This window comes from Tenrec ecaudatus, chromosome 1 (assembly GCF_050624435.1).
Source record: "Tenrec ecaudatus isolate mTenEca1 chromosome 1, mTenEca1.hap1, whole genome shotgun sequence".
Classification (NCBI taxonomy): domain Eukaryota; kingdom Metazoa; phylum Chordata; class Mammalia; order Afrosoricida; family Tenrecidae; genus Tenrec; species Tenrec ecaudatus.
This window is the reverse complement of record NC_134530.1, coordinates 64,253,368-64,270,699: the sequence shown is the minus strand read 5'-3', so window position 1 is coordinate 64,270,699 and position 17,332 is coordinate 64,253,368. Positions and strand designations below refer to the sequence as shown.

The following is a 17,332-nucleotide window of genomic DNA, read 5'->3' as shown; positions in this document are numbered from 1 at the left end:
TCAACTTGCCTAGGAGCTGGAGCTAGTAATTGAAGGCTCTTGATCCCCAGAGGCCATGCATCATAGTTTATCTGAAGTCTCAAGTTACAAAAACATGTGCACTGATGCATGAGGGTGGAGACGTGTGGGGTCTAAAAACTATGGCTTTTAAAAGCCAGTTTATGTTTTGCCTTACAAGGCAAAATCCAAAAATGGATTACTTCAGACCAACCTGACACTTAGTTCTGTGAGAGTCCTTGGGCTTGTGCTTGTTATGCTGATATAAATACTAACAAACCTTTGAGTTTTAGCAGCAAGGGAGGAACTTCCTAGGGAGGAAGTTCTAGAACAGGAAGGAATTACCATTCATGTGTTTGCCGCTGGTCTGTGCAAGGCCCTTCACAACTGCATGAAAGTGATTCTGGGAGTTCATGAGAAACACTGCAAACGGGCTGGTTATAGTTCATCTTGTTGTCTAGCTACTCTTCTGAAGACACAGGACAGAATGTTGACATGAATGTGGGTTCTTGCTAATACCCTCTTTCCCAAATGAGCCAGGAGTCTCTTTTTGCTGGAGTCTCTTTAAAATATTGTGATAGCTTTCTTAATGTCCACATTGAAGATATATTTGCCCGAGACAAAATCCCAATTGTCGTGGGAGGAACAAATTATTACATTGAGTCTCTGCTCTGGAAAGTTCTTGTCAATACCAAGGTATGTTCAGTTCACTGGTAACTCATTAAAGTAATGGGTCTATACTTTCTTGGCAACAAATTTTAGTGGGAGGAGGACTGACTTTTGCCTATTATGTTCGGCAACTGTAATTTTCTTAATATTCTGGAGCAAATGCCACCTCTTGATCTGAAGTGTGCTCCTCTAGGCTGGCCTAAGGGCAGGGACTGAGTGTGGGAAAAATGCTCCTCTGTGGCATAATTAGCATCTCCACGGAAGTTAACAGTCTAATAGTCTGATTCAGCATTTCCAGGTTGGCTGCAGAATCCATATGTAAGGGGCATTTCTAACCTTTCTTACAGAGGTGCTATTCATGGGGTGAGGTGAGACTGCAAACTATAATGTGGTGTTACGCTAATTTTGTTCAACTTGGGGGGACCCTTTGCTGAGAAGGCTAGATTCTCAGATATGTTAAAGTTGATGCCGTTTCATGTGCACACTTCTGTCTAGGAAATCAGGGTCCCTGATGAGTCCCTCTCTCCCTCCGTACCCCCTATCCCCTCCCTTCCAGTAGTCTCATAGCACTTAGCACCAGGTGTTGGAATTCTCTGTTGATGTTCTGCCCCTCACTAGGTGGCAAGGTCTTTTCATTCATGTCTACTCAGAATTCTTCATCCTGAGCAAAGTGTGAGGCACATACCCGGCCTCACTGTTGGTTGAATTAAACTTACGTAATTACCTTCATTTAACAGCCCCAGAAGGCAGACACAGAGAAAGTAGTTGACCGGAAATTGGAGCTTGAAAAGGAGGATGGCTGTGTGCTCCACCAGCGCCTACGCCAGGTGGACCCAGAAATGGCTGCCAAGCTGCACCCACATGACAAGCGAAAAGTGGCCAGGTAAGAGAGCCTGGGCTTCCAAACCCCAAGTTCCTTTTGAGTTAGGGAGCAGTCAGTTCTTCGGTTGGCTTGGATGATGAGACGTTTGATCACAGCAGCAAGTGGAGATAGATGTGTTCTAGCTCGACAGGTTGGGAGGCCCTGTATTAATACCTCAGCTCAACTACCTCAGTAAATATTGCAGCCAACCTTGTTGTTACATTTAAAATGTTTAATACAATATAGTCTTTCCCTAGGGCCTATGTAACCTTGTTTCATTTTCTGTTTGATCTTTGCTTGTATACCAGTTTTCACATAAATTTTCTGGCATGCAGTTCGTTTACAGTGTGATTTAGGTTTCATAATTGATTGTGCAATGCTGAGTTCTGCCCTAGCAGCGTTCCTAGTGGGAGGTAGATTTTGTAAACTGTCTCATAGATCAACTCACCTTTACACAGACTTTTTGTAGGAAGAGCAGTGCTGATGAACTAATAAGGTGTTTTCTTAAGTTTGGACATTGTAGCCTCATGTCTGAGTTTTGTTTTACACTGTTAGAAATTATTTCCAATTTGACTTAGTAAGGATCTAATAAAGAACCTAACATGTGAGACTCTTAGAATATAAAAGTTGTGGAAAAGTTTCCATGATCTTTTGATTATTTTTCATGAATGTTTTGAAGTCCCCTTGTATAGATGATTATACAAATTAAATGTGATAGTGACACCAGTATTGATAGGGAGTCATGAACTGCCCTCCTCAAATAGATTTTCTAGATCTGTGTTTCTTAATCCTTTTTACAATTATTGACTCCCAAGGAGTCTTCTTGAGCCAGCCCTGCTAGTGCTGTAGGTTAGTCAATCATTGGGCTGCCAGCCAAAAGGGTGGTGGCTTCAAATGCACTAACCTTCATGGGAGAAATAGAAAGCTGTGTGCTCTTATGAAGAGTAACAGTCTCTGAGACCCAGTATAGCATCACTGCGAGTCTACTTGATGGCGGTAGTTGTGGTTTTAAGATTTAAGGATCCTTTTTAGAAAGTCTATTTTCTAATCTATGCTCCTTTCCCTGTAAAATTTATCATTCAAGAATACTGTTTTTCAGATAGAGTTGTGTCTTGGAAAGGGGCATGAAAATGTTTGCTTCCCCCTCCCCATTGATGGCATTATCCTATCACCTAGTAACAATACATTTTCTAGATTAATGACGTTTATACTTGGAAGTATCCAGATGTTCTATTTTAAATGTTTTAGTAGAAAAATATTTCAATTTTTTGGGGAAAACTCGGGAACATTATGATACAAATTCTGTGTGGTTTTGTATTTTTTTTAACCATTTTTACATTGTTTTTTGACATGGTTTTAGAGCTTGGTCATTAGTACTGTCTCCTTTCACTAATCAGTTCTTCCTTATTACTTTTCCTTGAGTTTCTTCTAACTTGGTAATGGGAGGACTGCTAGTGGGGCTGCAGTGAAAGCTCCAGACTGTGAACGGAAAGTCGGTAGTTTGAAGTCACTAGTGGCTCCACAGGAGAAAAGACTTGGCTATCTGCCACGGTACAGATTACAGCCTAAGACATCTCGTGGAACAGTTCTCCTTTGCCATATAAGGTCACTATGCGTCAGAATCATGATTGCACCTAACAAACTAATAATGAGTTCAAGAATTGTGTCTTAGGAAGAATTATTAGTTCTAGGCAAGAACTTAAGGATCTTTTCTGTAGAGAGAATAAAAGGATTTAAAAATTTTTTTTCTTTGAGTTTGAGGCTTGTCTTCTCCTTTCAAGGATGTAAGATAGCTATCAGTAAAATTTTTTCCCCCTTGTACGTTCTAGGTTGAAGAAAAACAGAGGGTGTCTACATCATGTGTTAGGGGTTCAGGACGTGGAATTGGGTCTGGAAGAAAAAGATCACTTTCAAGCTGATACATTAAAATCACTCAGAGTGGTAGAGTATAGATTTCGGAGTTAAATTACCCGATCCTGCACAGTATAATGAGTAAACAGCAGTGGTTGGTGGGCTAAGGCTGGGATTGTGAGTTCTTGCTCCAGCAATCTCTTAGTACTGAATTTGCCAGGCACATTCTTCATTAATTTTTAGACATATTTAAAAAGAAAGTTGATGAGCTGGATATACGACATACTTTTGAACTGTGGGAAAGGCTCTCTAGCAAGACTCAACTTGTTGATTTATAATGAAGTGTCCCAAATAAGCTCTTTTGCTGCTTACCTGAAAGTGAAGCAAGTCCCATTCTATTTGTATAGAGAAACCTGTTGTTTTTTGAACCTGTTTAACTGATTCCTGAGGAAAATCTATGTGTATTTGGAAGAATGGTATTATTTCTCACTTTCCCTAAAGTTTTACTTAGGATCCTTTTCTGAGTGGTCACAGGATTGGAGAAACCTTCATGTCTTCAGAAGCTTATGCAGTGTGAAACAGATGAAACCTTTTATTAGGAAAAACAGCCTCTTTGCTTGGATAACTTAAGAATGTATTTTTCCTAATGGTTTTTATGAATATAAACCTCCCTATCCCTTGTGTTTCAAAATGATATAGGAGCTTGCAAGTATTTGAAGAAACGGGAATCTCTCATAGTGAATTTCTTCATCGACAGCACGCAGAAGAAGGTGGGGGTCCCCTTGGAGGCCCTCTGAAGTTCCCTAACCCTTGTATCCTCTGGCTTCACGCTGACCAGGCAGGTAAAGGCCCTTTGATGCCCTCGAGCGTCCATTTATAAATTTTATATGTGTACATGTATATTTATATATGTGTATAACAATATATAAAGTGATGGGAATAGTCTGGCCCATAATAAGCACTAAAGAAGCGAAGTAGTGTTTGTTATTAATTTTTTAAATCATTTTTCTTGAACTCAGTAAAACCCAGTGCCACTCCCTGTCTTAGGGAAATGTGAATGTCTGGAAAGGGAGGATGGAAGGCCAGACCTGACCCAGGATAAGATACCAGGTGTGGGGGAGGATGGGAAGCGTGGACTGTAGAGTTCTGAGGAGAAGGAGAAGACATGCTCCCGTGGAAGGATGTCTGACCCCTGGAGTCGCTGGGTCCCTGATTATTCTAGAAGTGGTAGGTGAGTGAGTTTGCTGGCTACCCACCTAGCCTGGTGGCAGTTTTGTTACTAAAGCAGGGTAATTCTATGGGAAGCGTTATTCAACCAACTTAGGAGAGTATTCCAGGGAACGTTGGGAAGGCTGCGTGTTACTTGGGTTTCAGAGATGAGTAAGAGCTCATACCTGCTCTTAAGGATGTCCGAGATAATGGGGTAACAAACTATCTATTTCTTGCAGCGTGATCAATGTTGGCCTCCAGGTATCGTCAGAGTGCTGTGAGCCGCAGAGAAGGAAGGGCTGATGAGCGTTTTCTTTTCCTGGGGGAGTCAGAGACCAGTTCATAATGATAACCTATGAGCTAGCTCTGGGAGTATGAGGAGATGATTATGTGGACACGCAGTAGAGCCTAGCGATGAAGAGATTGTAAAGCACTCTGAGCCAGACTATCTGGATTCAAAATCTTGCTTCATCATCTTCTAGCTCTGTGGGTTTAAGACAAACGAATTTACTTCTCAGTGTCTTAATTCCTGCTCCTGTAAAATGGAGGAAATAGTATATATCTGGTAGCTTCTTTGAGGATTCAATGAAGTAATACATCCAAAGTGCTCAGAATGTGCCCGACGCACAGTGAGCCCACAAAAAACGGCCAACTTTGATAAGGAGATAGGAAAAAAAGATGCGATTGATGCAGCTGAGAAAGAGCAACCAAATTGCTGTTGAAGAGCTGACCTGAAATGGTGACAAGTTGGTGGTAAATGAATCTCTGCTACAAACTTAAAGAAAAGTAATTTTGTAACAAACTATCACAAATTAAATAAAAATGTACTATAATTCAGCATAATGCTATCTGATTCATAATTGCCCGTGTTTGGCCACCACACCCCTCACGCTTTACTCCTTTGGCTCCATGGCTCAAGAGATACCTAGGTTAGCGTAGATGAAAGTTCCTCCTTTCCAACCAAGATATGTCATTTAAGAATTCTTAAGTGTGGAAATAATGTTTACAATAACAAATATAATGGGGGAACCATAGACCCCTCAGTTACCTCTGAAACACAACATATAGATAGATGGTCCATAAAAACGTGAAATATTTGTTCTTCCTGAAAACAGCTGTAAATGTCTCCTGTGCCTTTATGTAATATGAAGGCAAAGACATATGATCTTTATTCTTGAGTTTTGCTTTGTTTTTTAGTTGCAGAGTCTTATATGTGACCAAATATAATACAGATTATGACCTAATCTGTAAAATCTGAACTATTTCTTCTGTTTTTAAAAAATGCTCTTACATAGAACAATCTATATATTCCATTATATCAAGTGGACATGTTAAGTGTCAGCAATTTCTTTTTTTTTTCTTCCAGTTTTATTGGGGGCTCTTAAACAGCTCCTACCACAATCCATCCATCAATCCATTGTGTCAAGCACATTTGTACATTTGTTGCCATCATCATTTTCAAAACATTTTTCTTTCTTCTTGAGCTCTTGGTATCAGCTTCTCATTTTACCCTTCGCTCCCCCTCCCTCTCTCCCTCATCAACCCTTGATAATATATAAATTATTTTTTTTCCATGTCTTACACTAGCCTTAGTTTCTGTTCACCCACTTTAATGTAGTCCGTCTCCCTGGGAGGGGGTTATATGTAGATAATTTTGATCGGTTCCCCCTTCTTCCCCCTATCTTCTCCTTACCCTCCTGGTATTGCTACTCTCAATATTGGTCCAGAGAGGTTTATCTGTCCTGTATTCCCTACATTTTGAGCTATTATCTGTACCAGTGTACATCATCTGGTCTAGCCAGATTCGTAAGGTAGAATTGGGGTCATGATAGTGGGGAGCAGGAAGAATTAAAGAACTAGAGGAAAGTTGTATGTTTCATCGGTGCTATACTGCACCCTGACTGACTCGTCTCCTTCTTTGACCCTCTGTGAGGGGATGTCTAATTGTTTACAGATGGGCTTTAGGTCTCCACTCTGCACTCGCCCTCATTCATAATGATAGGATTTTTTTTGTTCTGGGTCTTTGATGACTGATACCTGATCCTATCAACATCTCGTGATCACACAGGCTGTTGTGCTTCTTCCAGTGGGCTTTGTTGATTCTCAGCTAGATGGCTTCTTGTTTATCTTCAAGCCTTTAAGACCCTAGATGCTATATCTTTTGATAGCCGGGCACCATCAGCTTTCTTTACCACATTTGCTTATGTACCTACCCACTTTGCCTTCAGCGATCCTGTTGGGAAGGTGAGCATCTTGGAATGCCAGGTTATTAGAACAAAATGTTCTTGCGTTGAGGGAGTACTTGAGTAGAGATCCAATATCTGCCGCTACCTTAATCCATGACATGTAAATATATGTACATAGATCTTTTTCCCTACTGTCATATCTAAATATATTTACATATGTACATTACCTCTATTTAGGCCTCTATAAATGCCCTTTTCCTCCTAGTTCTTTCCTCTATTTCCTTTTATTTTCCTCTTGTCCCACTAGCATGCTCACCCTTGGGTTATGACCTAATCTTTGAAATCTGAACTCTTTCTTCTGTTTGTACAAAATGCCGTTTCTGTGTTGCCTGCCTGTGTACATGTCTCATAGCCACCTGTGATAGTCTGCTGGTTGATGGGCTAATTTTTAAAAATTGCATTGCTTCAATTATTTTCTCTAACTTATTCCATGTCTTATTTTTTAATTAATAATTTTATTGGAGGCTCTTACATATCTTTTAACAATCCATACATCAAGTGGACATGTATAATTGTTGGCAACAACAATTTCTAAACATCATCTTTCTTCTTGAGCCCTTTGATACCAGCTCCTCCTTTTTTCCCCCCTTCCCTCCCCAACTCTGCCACCCCGGTGAACCCTTAATATATTAATGTATTGTTGTTATTGTATATACAGATCTTACACTGTCCCTTCTATCCTTCACCTACTAACCTGGTATTCATCCCACTCAAGGGGGGTTATTCTGCCATCAGTGCTTTCCATTCTCCCTTCCTTCTTCCCTCTTCCCTTCCCCTACCCTCCTGGAATCGTTATTCTCATTACTGATCCTGAGAGCGTGATAAGCTGATTTTATTCCAGTTTTAGATGAGCGCTTGGATAAGAGGGTGGATGACATGCTTGCTGCTGGTCTTTTGGAAGAACTAAGAAATTTTCACAGACGCTATAATCAGAAGAAAGTAGCTGAAAATAGGTGAGGATTTGGCTGTTGTTTTTACCTATCACCCATTCCTTGTTGGTGTTCTCAAAAGATACTGGACATAATACTGGTTTGGGAATCGATTTGTTTATTAGCCTCTGTGGTTAGCATTAGCAAGACTTTTTGGAAGGAGTATTGATATACTTATTATAGTTTCTGGTTTCTAATCTGTGGGACCTTTCAAGGGAAGTAACCTGGGAGCTGATGGGGGTGGGAGAGGATGCCAGAGAGGCAGTGACTTTCTCAGGATTTCATTTTCCACATCTGTACTATGAAATGGCTCAATTTGATCATCTCAAGGCCCCCGCCAGCTCTCAGATGCCATGGCTCATCTGCTGATGCTCTCCTATTCCCAGCCAGGACTATCAACATGGTATCTTCCAATCAATTGGCTTCAAGGAATTTCACGAGTACCTGACCACTGAGGGGAAATGCACACCAGAGACTGGTAGCCAGCTTCTAAAGAAAGGTTGTGAATTCCTTGTCTAACCCAGCCTTGGGTGTCCTTGGGTGGTGTCCTTGGGTGGCAGAGTACCCTACTGGTATGGTCTGAGAAAGAGCTGATGCTAAAAGAGTTTCCAAATGACCTTCAGTTCAAAATTGAGAGTTTTCTGCCCTCTAAATCGACCATAGAAAGAGGTGTGGTGGCGTAGTGGTTAAGTGTTGGGTTATTAACTGCAAGGTCTATAGTTCAAATCCACCAGCCAGCTTAGAGGGAGAAAGAAGAGACTCTCTGTTCCCATGAAGAGTTACAGTCTCAGAAACTCACTGGAGCAGTTCTACCCTGCCCTATAGGCTCTCTTTGAGTCAGGATTGACCCAATGGCATTGAGTATGGTTTTTGGTAAGGCTGGTTTTCTTGTCTTCTGGGCTTGGGGTGGGGGTGGGGAGAGGGGCCTGTCTTTTAGCAAGGTCAGTATATGTATATTTTTAATAAGGTCAATGTTATTATACAGATGCTCTTATAGCTACTTTATCTTTCAGGTATTGAGGCTCTGAAACAAGTGACTAAGAGATATGCCCGGAAGCAAAACCGATGGGTTAAGAACCGTTTCTTGAGCAGTAAGTTGCAAGTGTGGACTTAACCCCAAGTCTCTTGTAGTATGAATGTAGGTATCCTCGCTTCACCCAGAAAATGAACTCTAGTTTCCAGACTGGCTCTATGATTTGGACTTACCCTAGAAGAAAATCTGTTGTACAAAGGATTGTCCAGGGATGTTTTTCTTGTAATGTCTTAGGAAAAGAATTAACATATATACTCGAATATAAGCCGACCCGAGTATAAGCCAAGGTACCCAATTATTACCTGGGAAACCAGAAAAACTGATTGACTTGAGTGTAAGCCTAGGGTGGAAAATGCAGAAGCTATTGGTGAGTTTCAATAATCAAAACAAAATGAAAATAAAATTACTAAATATTGAGACATCAGTGGGGTAATGTATTTAAATATTTATTTTAAATAAAAACATAAATAAAAGGACAAGTCATTTAACATTAGTAAACCAGCACAGTAAGTGGAAAATAGGTTCAACAAAAGCAATAAGATATCAACAATGATACCTTAAGCGTACTATTCCCTGAGCTCAATCAGCAACCAAGCTAAATGTAAAGAGTTAAAATCCTTCAAAACTGGATTCCTCATCATCATCTGTATCCCAATGCAGAGCTTCAGCTGGTGTGAGGTCATCATAGACGCTGTCCTCACTGAGATCACCGTCATCGCCATCACTGCTGTCATTTCATTTCATACAAAGCGCAGTCTTCACTGCCATCCATAGCATTACTAAGACTACATTTCTGGAAGGCACATCACACCATGTCTTCTGTGATGTCTTCCCATGCGTCTCGAACCCACTTTGCTTAACTTTGTGTCAGGCCTCATGAGATTTCCTCCTTTTGTTAGTCGGGCTTGACTAGATGATATCCATTCATGCCACATCCTTCCCACGCGGTCTTTAAAAGGCTTATTCAAAGATACGTGTCATAGGACGGCTCTGATTGGTTAGATGTGAGTGAACAGACATTCAGAGTCCTGCAGTGTCAGCGGGGCTTTGAATGAACAGCAGAGAAAAGGCAAATCACCCGCAAGATAACGGGCGCTCATCCCGTTACCTTGTTGGGGGGCGGGGGGGGGCAGCGGGATGTTACACCTCGCTGGGGTACCACTGACGCGTGTATAAGCCAAACCCCAGTTTTTCAGCACATTTTTTGTGCTGAAAACCTCGGCTTATACACGAGTATGTACAGTAGGTCTTTGCTCTGGGGAGCCAGCCTTATACTTTGAACAGATGGGTGCTGAAAATACGTAAGAACAGAATACCTGCCTTTTCTCAGCAAAGGAGGTGCTCAGGGCTGATTTTAACTTCAGGTTTTGTGCCAGAAGAGCAGTCTCATTTCTGTAGAGAGGCTTTCCTCGTCACACGTGGTTCTTGGGCCAGATGAACAGTAATAAAATGGAAAACCGTCACCAGTTCTTTGCGCATTTCCTATGTGCTTCACCCTGCTTCCCTCAGTTGTTGCCGGGAGGTGCCATTGAGTCGGTGCCAACTCAGCTGAAGGCAACCGAACGAAGTCCTGTACCAGCCCCCCAGTTTTGGCTGTGCTGGGGTCCACTGTGGCAGCTACTGTGTCAGTCCTTTAGTAAACAAGCTCTGTTAGGGAAACCAAAACAAACCAAACTCACTGCCCTCGAGTCAGTGCCAACTCACTGTGATGCCCTTGTGGGTGTCTGCGACTATAATAGGAGTAGAGAGGCCCGTCTTTATTCCAAGGAGCTGCTGGTGGTTTTGAACTGCCTACCCTGTATATCACAGCCCAGCATGTAACCTCTATTTCACCAGGGCTCCACTGTTTCTGGGAAAGGGAAAGACATTCCTATTCATTTGTCTTTGCCCTAGGCCCTTGGCCCTAAATTCGCTGCTAGTCATAAGTTATTGAGTTTCTGAGGTCAATTGTATTCTTTTAAAGTTTTTTCACAGTTGAAGGAATGAAGTCCTGAGAGGTTAAATAGCTTGCCAAAGCAAGTAAGTGATGGGCTGTTGGATGTGGTCTCCACCCTTCCTCTGATACCACTCTTCTTGTTTCTTGCAATAACGTTAGCTGGACAGCATCAGCACAGATGCTGAGGGGAGAAATTGATGGTTATGAGCTAAAAGGAGACCAAGTTGAAGTGAAGTCCCCCATTAACTTGGTACCAGGGGTATGAGTTTCTATATATTTGCGAATCCTTCTACATTTACCTTTGCCAGTAAGTAGACTTATGCTTTCAGTTAGAGACTAGCAGGTGCCCCTTGATCCCCACTGGGGGCCACTGGATTTGCTGAAGTGTTCTGTCCAGCACAGCTGACTGCTAGAGCGCTCCGGGGTAGTTCGGGTGCCACGAGGGTCTCCATACCTTCTTCTGCATCTCTTGCTTTCCCTGCGTGTCCTGCTAACAGGAAGGATGAGTGTGGGCTGAAATTGAAGTAGCGCTACATACTACTCCACTTCTAACATGTCTCTCCCCAGGGCTGACAATTAGTAACAAAAGACGCTTTTTGTAATGATTTGGAACTTCCTCCTGTGGTAGAGCCACAACACTCCCCGGTCCCTGAGCCAGGCGGGGTTGATGGCACGGCACGTCATAAGCTTGTTCCTTATTCGTGTGTGCGCTGGCACGGCCCTGGTGCTAGAGTGAAAGGCACAGCTGCCCTGTAAATCAGGGGCGGCCTGTGATTGGCCAGGGCTGCTCTGCTGGGATATGGTTTTGGCAGGAAGCCAGAGGGACTTCCCCACCCCAGCCTGGCCTTGGACCCAAGCCAGAAACAGCAGCTGGGAGCCGAGAACTTGTTGAAAGGTGCTTAGACAGGGCACAGAAGCCCAACAAAGGATTTGGAGGAGAAAGGAAAATGTAGAGTGGCCTGGAAACAGGTGCAGAGCTTAGCCAAGGCCAGGTGTGCTGTGGATGCTGCCTGCACCCTCCCAGTCTCACCTTTCCGTGTGGTGGCAGGTGCAGCCCAGTCCAGTTTATGAAGAATCTTATTTGTGGTTGGCACACTCAAAAGGCCAGCACCTGCCAGCCGTTGGCATCCTGAGACCTTTGATGCTTTTGTCCACGGGGTGATGCTCTTTGCTTCCAGGCAGCTGACTTCTAGTTGCAGAAGGCACTTCAATGTGTGGCTTGGGCAGCTACCAGCAGGGATTGTGTTCTCCCAAGGTAGTTGCCCCTGATGAGTAAAAGGCCTATAGCAGCCGTCCTTCCTCTCTGAAACCTTCACCCTCGGCCCCAGTCACAAGTGTCTTCCAGTCCAGACCTGTTTCCTGAAAGAAGGTGCTCCACTAGGTCCGTTCTAAGAATTCTTTCTAGTTCTCGCATTAGCAGACCCATTGGCTAATCCTACTCTGTTCCTGCCGTGATTATCAAAGTGGTGTCCAGGAGAGTCCTGCATGCCAGACTGCTGGAGGGATGTACAAACCTGGGACTAGTTTCTGCTCCTCAGGCAACCCGTGAACCCTCCTGTCACTGAGTGGGACATCACTGTTTGATAATGTGGAACTTAGGACGGGCATTTGTTTAAAGCTCTTTAGTTATTTCCCCCAAGGATACATTACCTTGCTGTTGTAACTTACACGCAGTCATTATGTTTTCCTGATCTGGAAGATCCTGCCACCTGTGTCATCTCTAGATTATACAGTCCAGCCAATTTTCTGGAGCCCTGGTGGTATAGTGGTTAAGGTGCTAACTGCAAGACCAGCAGTTCAAAACTACCAACTGCTCCTTAGGAAAAAGACTAGGCTTTCTACTCCTGTAAAGAGTTACAGTCTCAGAAATCCACAGGGGCAGTTCTGCCCTGTCCTGTAGGGTCACTATGAATTAGAATCAACTCGATGGCAGTGAAATGAGATGCTGAGCCAACCTGCTAGGTCATCTTGGTTTCTATGTAGGTGTTGGCCTACATTTCTGTTTAGGGTAACTAACATGGTCAGAATGCTCCTTTGACCCTACATGTTTCCCTGGAGGGTTTTGGAATCCTGGGGGCAGACTGGTTTATAGACCTTTGAGGCTAACCTCTCATGACTCTTTGTCACCATTAGGACCTGGTTCCAGTGTCCCTCCAATATATGGCTTAGAGGTATCTGATGTCTCGAAGTGGGAGGAGTCTGTTCTGGAACCCGCTCTAGAAATCGTGCGAAGTTTCATCCAGGTGACCATTCATCACAGTACAACCATTGCCTGGTTTGCGGTGAGCTCACCCACACCAACATCTGTGCTGTGTGTCGGTGTCGGGAACCCAGCCTGCTTTTCCACAGGATAAAGCAGAAGGGCTGGCTGCTTTTAGCTCCCTAGAGGCTGTGTTTCTTCGTTCATATTGAGAAAGGTTGTTGCTAAAATCTGTTCACACCACACCTGCGCTCTGGGATGAGGAGAAAGGGTCTTGGGGAAGTCCCCCGCCCCTTAATATCAGAGAATGATAACCCAGTTATCTTGAGAATCAAATGCTTTTCTCCGTCCTTGTTCTTTCAGGGCCACAAACCTGAGATCGCTCCAATCAAGATGCCATGCAGCGAGACTGAGAGCAAGAGGAGTTATCACATGTGCGACCTCTGTGGTCGCATCATCATCGGGGACCGAGAGTGGGCAGGTAGTGTCTGCAGCGGGCACGGAGAAATCTAAGGGTTTGGGCACATTGATTTCGTGCCATTCAGATCTTTGGTAGGTTGAAGGATGGCGGCTGCGTATTTGTAGAGGGATGGCTCTAGTCCTGTAGGAGCCTCTGCTCAAATTCCATGGAGACTTTCCAGAATTGGGGAAGCTGTATCTGTCGTGTGAATTTCAAAGGAAGCCCATGTGTCCCCGAGCTTCAGCTGAAATAGGTGCTTCCTACTGAAGGGTCCACAGTTCAATTCCTAGAGCACCTGTGACCTGCCTCACAGACTTTTTTAACCTGCCATGGTTAGACCACAGAAGGGTGAGAGCGCATTGGAGGGAAGCCAGGCAGCTCCGTTAGGAAACACCGGAAGCAGAAGCGTGGGAGGGAAGGCACAGGTGCTATTAGTGCCTCTTGAGGACATTCACCCAAAGTGACGTCTTCAGTGATTTTTGAAGTAACATGTTGAGGTGGCAGCCACTGTGAAAACTGTGATGAAAAGATGGTGAAGGAAATAGAACACAAGATTATCATCAAATGTCTCAGAGTGGAAGGTTGCCAAGGGGGATCACCCCAGTCCTCGGTTGTTCACTGTGATTGTAGCGCCCGGTTTGCCTCTGCCACGAAGTTGCATTGCGCCCCCCAGCCTGGTTTTGTAGCCATCCAGTCACCACCCAAAGAACCTTCGCTCCCAAGGCCTGAATTTCCAGTGTGTTTAGAACATGTGGAAGGATCCCTGTCTCTGGGCACGAAGAGCCCTATCAGCATAATGGGCTACACAATGGGCTGCCAACTGCACGGACAGCCATCAGACCCACTAGCTACTCTGTGGGAGAAAGCTGAGGCTTCCGCTCCTGTAAAGACTTAGAACCCCGGAAGCCCTAAGGAGACAGTTCTGTGCACTGCCATTGTGAGTGGGAAGGACTTTGGTGACCGTGAGGTGGAGTCTGTAGGCACGGAGCTCCGGTGGTGCCGGGGTTCTCGGGCTCATGGTGAGTCGGGCAGTTCTTTGTATGTGGTGAGACTTGCAGTGTGGTGGGGCTTGCAGCGGCTGGCATCCTTCGGTTGAGAGTACTGCTTTGCACGCATCCTCATAGAAATGGATTTTTCTCCCCATTCCAACCAGTAGAACGATTAGTTCTATTAACTGGCAACTCTGGCAAAATGCACTTCATTGTCAGAGGCTGGGGATGGCTGTGATTGCCCAAGCAACAGAAGAAGCCTCGATTGTCGTTGGCTTATGAAAGGGGAATGCCAAAGAGAGTGTCTGATTGTTTTTTTTCTAAAGGAAACGTTAGTGGTTCGATTTGTCGACTGTCCTTCAGGGATAGCCTCAGAGAAGCAACATTTGTGAGCCTTTGTGAGCTTAGCCTGTGTAAGCCCTTCTATGTAGTGCCATCTGTCAGGCCCTTGCTCCCATCTCCCGCTGCCATGGAGAGCCCAGCCAGAAGCCCGCTTGTTGCCTTAGGCTCTAAGCTGGAGAACAAAGCTGACATCCCCTCACTCCCCACCCCAACATTTTCCTCTGATTTCTAACCTCTTCCTTACCTATTCTTAATTCCAGACCTTAAAATGACCAATTTTTATATGTATGTGAGTTTAATTGAGTAGTCTCTCTGGGCGTGAGTCAAAAAGCATCTGTAACTGGAGGCGTTCTCCCATAGAGCCCTGACTCTGGCCAGTGGGTTCTCTTTGGGAGGAGCTGTTGGTAGGGACAAGAGCTTACGTGCAGTGCCGCTTTGATCAAAATGTAAGACGGCTCAGAAGCTCTGCTTCCCCATAGGTAGAGTAAGCACAATGGCACCATCCTGCAAAATGGTGTGTGGGGTGTTGTTGCTAGGTGCCATCAAGTTGAATTTTGACTCACAGCAACCTCCTGTGACAGAGTAGTTGTTACAAGTCGGGCTGCTAATCTCAAGGTCAGCAGTTCTAAAACTCCAGTCACCCTACAAGAGAAAGAGTGGACTTTCTACTCCACTCAGAGTTACAGACTTGGGAACCCACAGGGGGCAATTCTACTTTGCCCTATGGGTCGCTCTGGATTAGAATTGACAGTGAGTTGAGAGGGACAGAATAGAACTGTCCCACGGGGTTTTCTAGGCTTTAATCTATACATGAACTTTCTCCTCCAGAACCCTGGTCTTTCTCCGAGAGAACCGTGGGTGGCTTTGAACTGCCAACCTTTTGATTAGTAACATAGCACTTGTAACCATTGTACCAACCATGCTTATTGTGAGGATTCCTAATGTAAAATGTGCCTTGTAGGGTCCAGACACCTTTGGGTGCGTGCTAACGTAATCTGTCTAGTCTGCTAATCAGCTATAGCAGTACATGTGTTCTTGTGTGTGTGTGTGTGTGTGTGTGTTGTTGTTGTTGTTCTTGTTGAAGAAAGGGACTGTGGTTCATTTTATTTGCTTTTAGGATTCATTCAAGAAAATTATGGGAAGAAAGAAAGAAAAACCTAATGAGTTTTGTGTTTATCTTCCAGCACATCTAAAATCTAAATCCCACGGGTACCAACTGAAGAAAAGAAGACTGGACGCAGGTGCTTTCCCCACTTCAGGCAATCCAAATGTGTCTTGGGAGTGTGATAGAGAGAATGGACCCTCGGGGCAGAATGATCCGGAGCTGACTGCCGGCATTTAAAAGACATGGCTCTCAGCCTGGCAGAGGCGGAGTGGATCCTGTCTGGGCTGAGCCGTGCGGCACAGCATGTGCCCACCATTTTGTCCCATTCCGGTGCTGTGACTCCTGGCCTTGTGCTCCTCCGCCATGCCAATCGCAGGTCTTGTCAGCGCCTCTGTGACTGATGTGTCTGGTGATGATGCTCTTCAGGGAAGGATTGTTTGTTTTCTCCTTTTTTAACCTTAAAGTTTCTATTTTTAAAAGTGGCACAGATTGCACTTTTTTACCGTTGAAGGTCTTTTCAGTGGCGAGTAGCAGGATTCACCCCACCCTCAGAATAAGTTTCATGTCCCTGGCTCCAGCTTGAAATAGCTGACTTCCAGACACTTCAGTGGATGACTGAAGTACTGTGAGCTACAAATCAGGAGTTGAGGGCTTGGGTAAAAGAGCAGAAAGAACCAGCCCCTGTGCGGTGATTAAGTGGACCAGAGGAGTGTTTGGAGTTCCCCCAGAAAAGGAGGCACTTAGATCTGGGCGGTGGTGATCATGGAACTTGATGGCTTACAAACTTGGAAATTTTCTGCACTGTTCCTGTGTGGTCAACGATTGTGACTTTCTGTTGAGTTCAGAATCTAGTATGTTTTCACTGAAAATTAAAGTATTTGTAAGAGCTTCTTTTGTGTGTATGTGGTGTGGTCTGCTGTCAGCGTAACAGCCCTGCTTCAGATTTGGTACTTCGTGTTATAATGCTGCCCACCTATTTACTGCATAAATGCTTGCTGGAAGCACAGTGTTGTTTACTTCAAAAATGCTTGTTGGAAGATAATCAGGGTTTAAAAAAAATTTTTTTGTATCAGAGATTTGGTCATTCCCAGTTGGTCATTCCCAGTTGGATGACATGAATTCCCAACAATGTGAAGTATGTTTTTCGTGTTTAGAATCTTCCCTCTGAGCTCCTGGCCTAGGCTAGGGGGAGATAGAGATGGATCAGATAGAATTCTTGCCTTCAGGAAGTTTGTCAGTCTTGTACTCACACAAACACAACCAGGCTAGGTCAAAGAGTGTCAGAAACTCCGTCAGAGCTGTGTGGAATTCCAGTTTGGAGGAGAAGGAAAAGGGTCAGGCTGGAGGTACCCTTTGTGATGGAACTTAAAAAGAATTCTTGTAAGTACAGTGTCACCTATGCCTATAAGACTGCTTAAAGGAGAGGGTAGAGAAGGAGTGTTGGATTCCAGAGCCTCACCCACTTTTCACTGATTGCAATCTCAAGAATGAGTGTATTCTCTAG

At 44.2% G+C, this 17,332-nt stretch overlaps 1 protein-coding gene across 2 annotated transcripts in view; it reads left to right on the top strand.

Annotated features, from left to right (window-relative positions):
• TRIT1 (tRNA isopentenyltransferase 1) overlaps positions 1 to 16,712 on the top strand; it is a 54,797-nt gene extending 38,085 nt beyond the window's left edge. The window contains exons 3-11 of one of the 2 annotated variants that reach the window (XM_075554336.1): positions 597 to 693; positions 1,404 to 1,549; positions 4,079 to 4,221; positions 7,676 to 7,787; positions 8,150 to 8,262; positions 8,777 to 8,854; positions 12,866 to 12,975; positions 13,296 to 13,413; positions 15,908 to 16,712. In XM_075554336.1, coding sequence (XP_075410451.1) covers positions 597 to 693; positions 1,404 to 1,549; positions 4,079 to 4,221; positions 7,676 to 7,787; positions 8,150 to 8,262; positions 8,777 to 8,854; positions 12,866 to 12,975; positions 13,296 to 13,413; positions 15,908 to 16,065 — 1,075 coding nt within the window. In that variant the 3' untranslated portion in view covers positions 16,066 to 16,712. Of the gene's footprint in view, positions 1 to 596; positions 694 to 1,403; positions 1,550 to 4,078; positions 4,222 to 7,675; positions 7,788 to 8,149; positions 8,263 to 8,776; positions 8,855 to 12,865; positions 13,015 to 13,295; positions 13,414 to 15,907 lie in introns of both variants that reach the window. The other variant, XM_075554330.1, reaches the window with a different exon arrangement.
• The last annotated feature ends 620 nt before the right edge of the window (positions 16,713 to 17,332 follow it).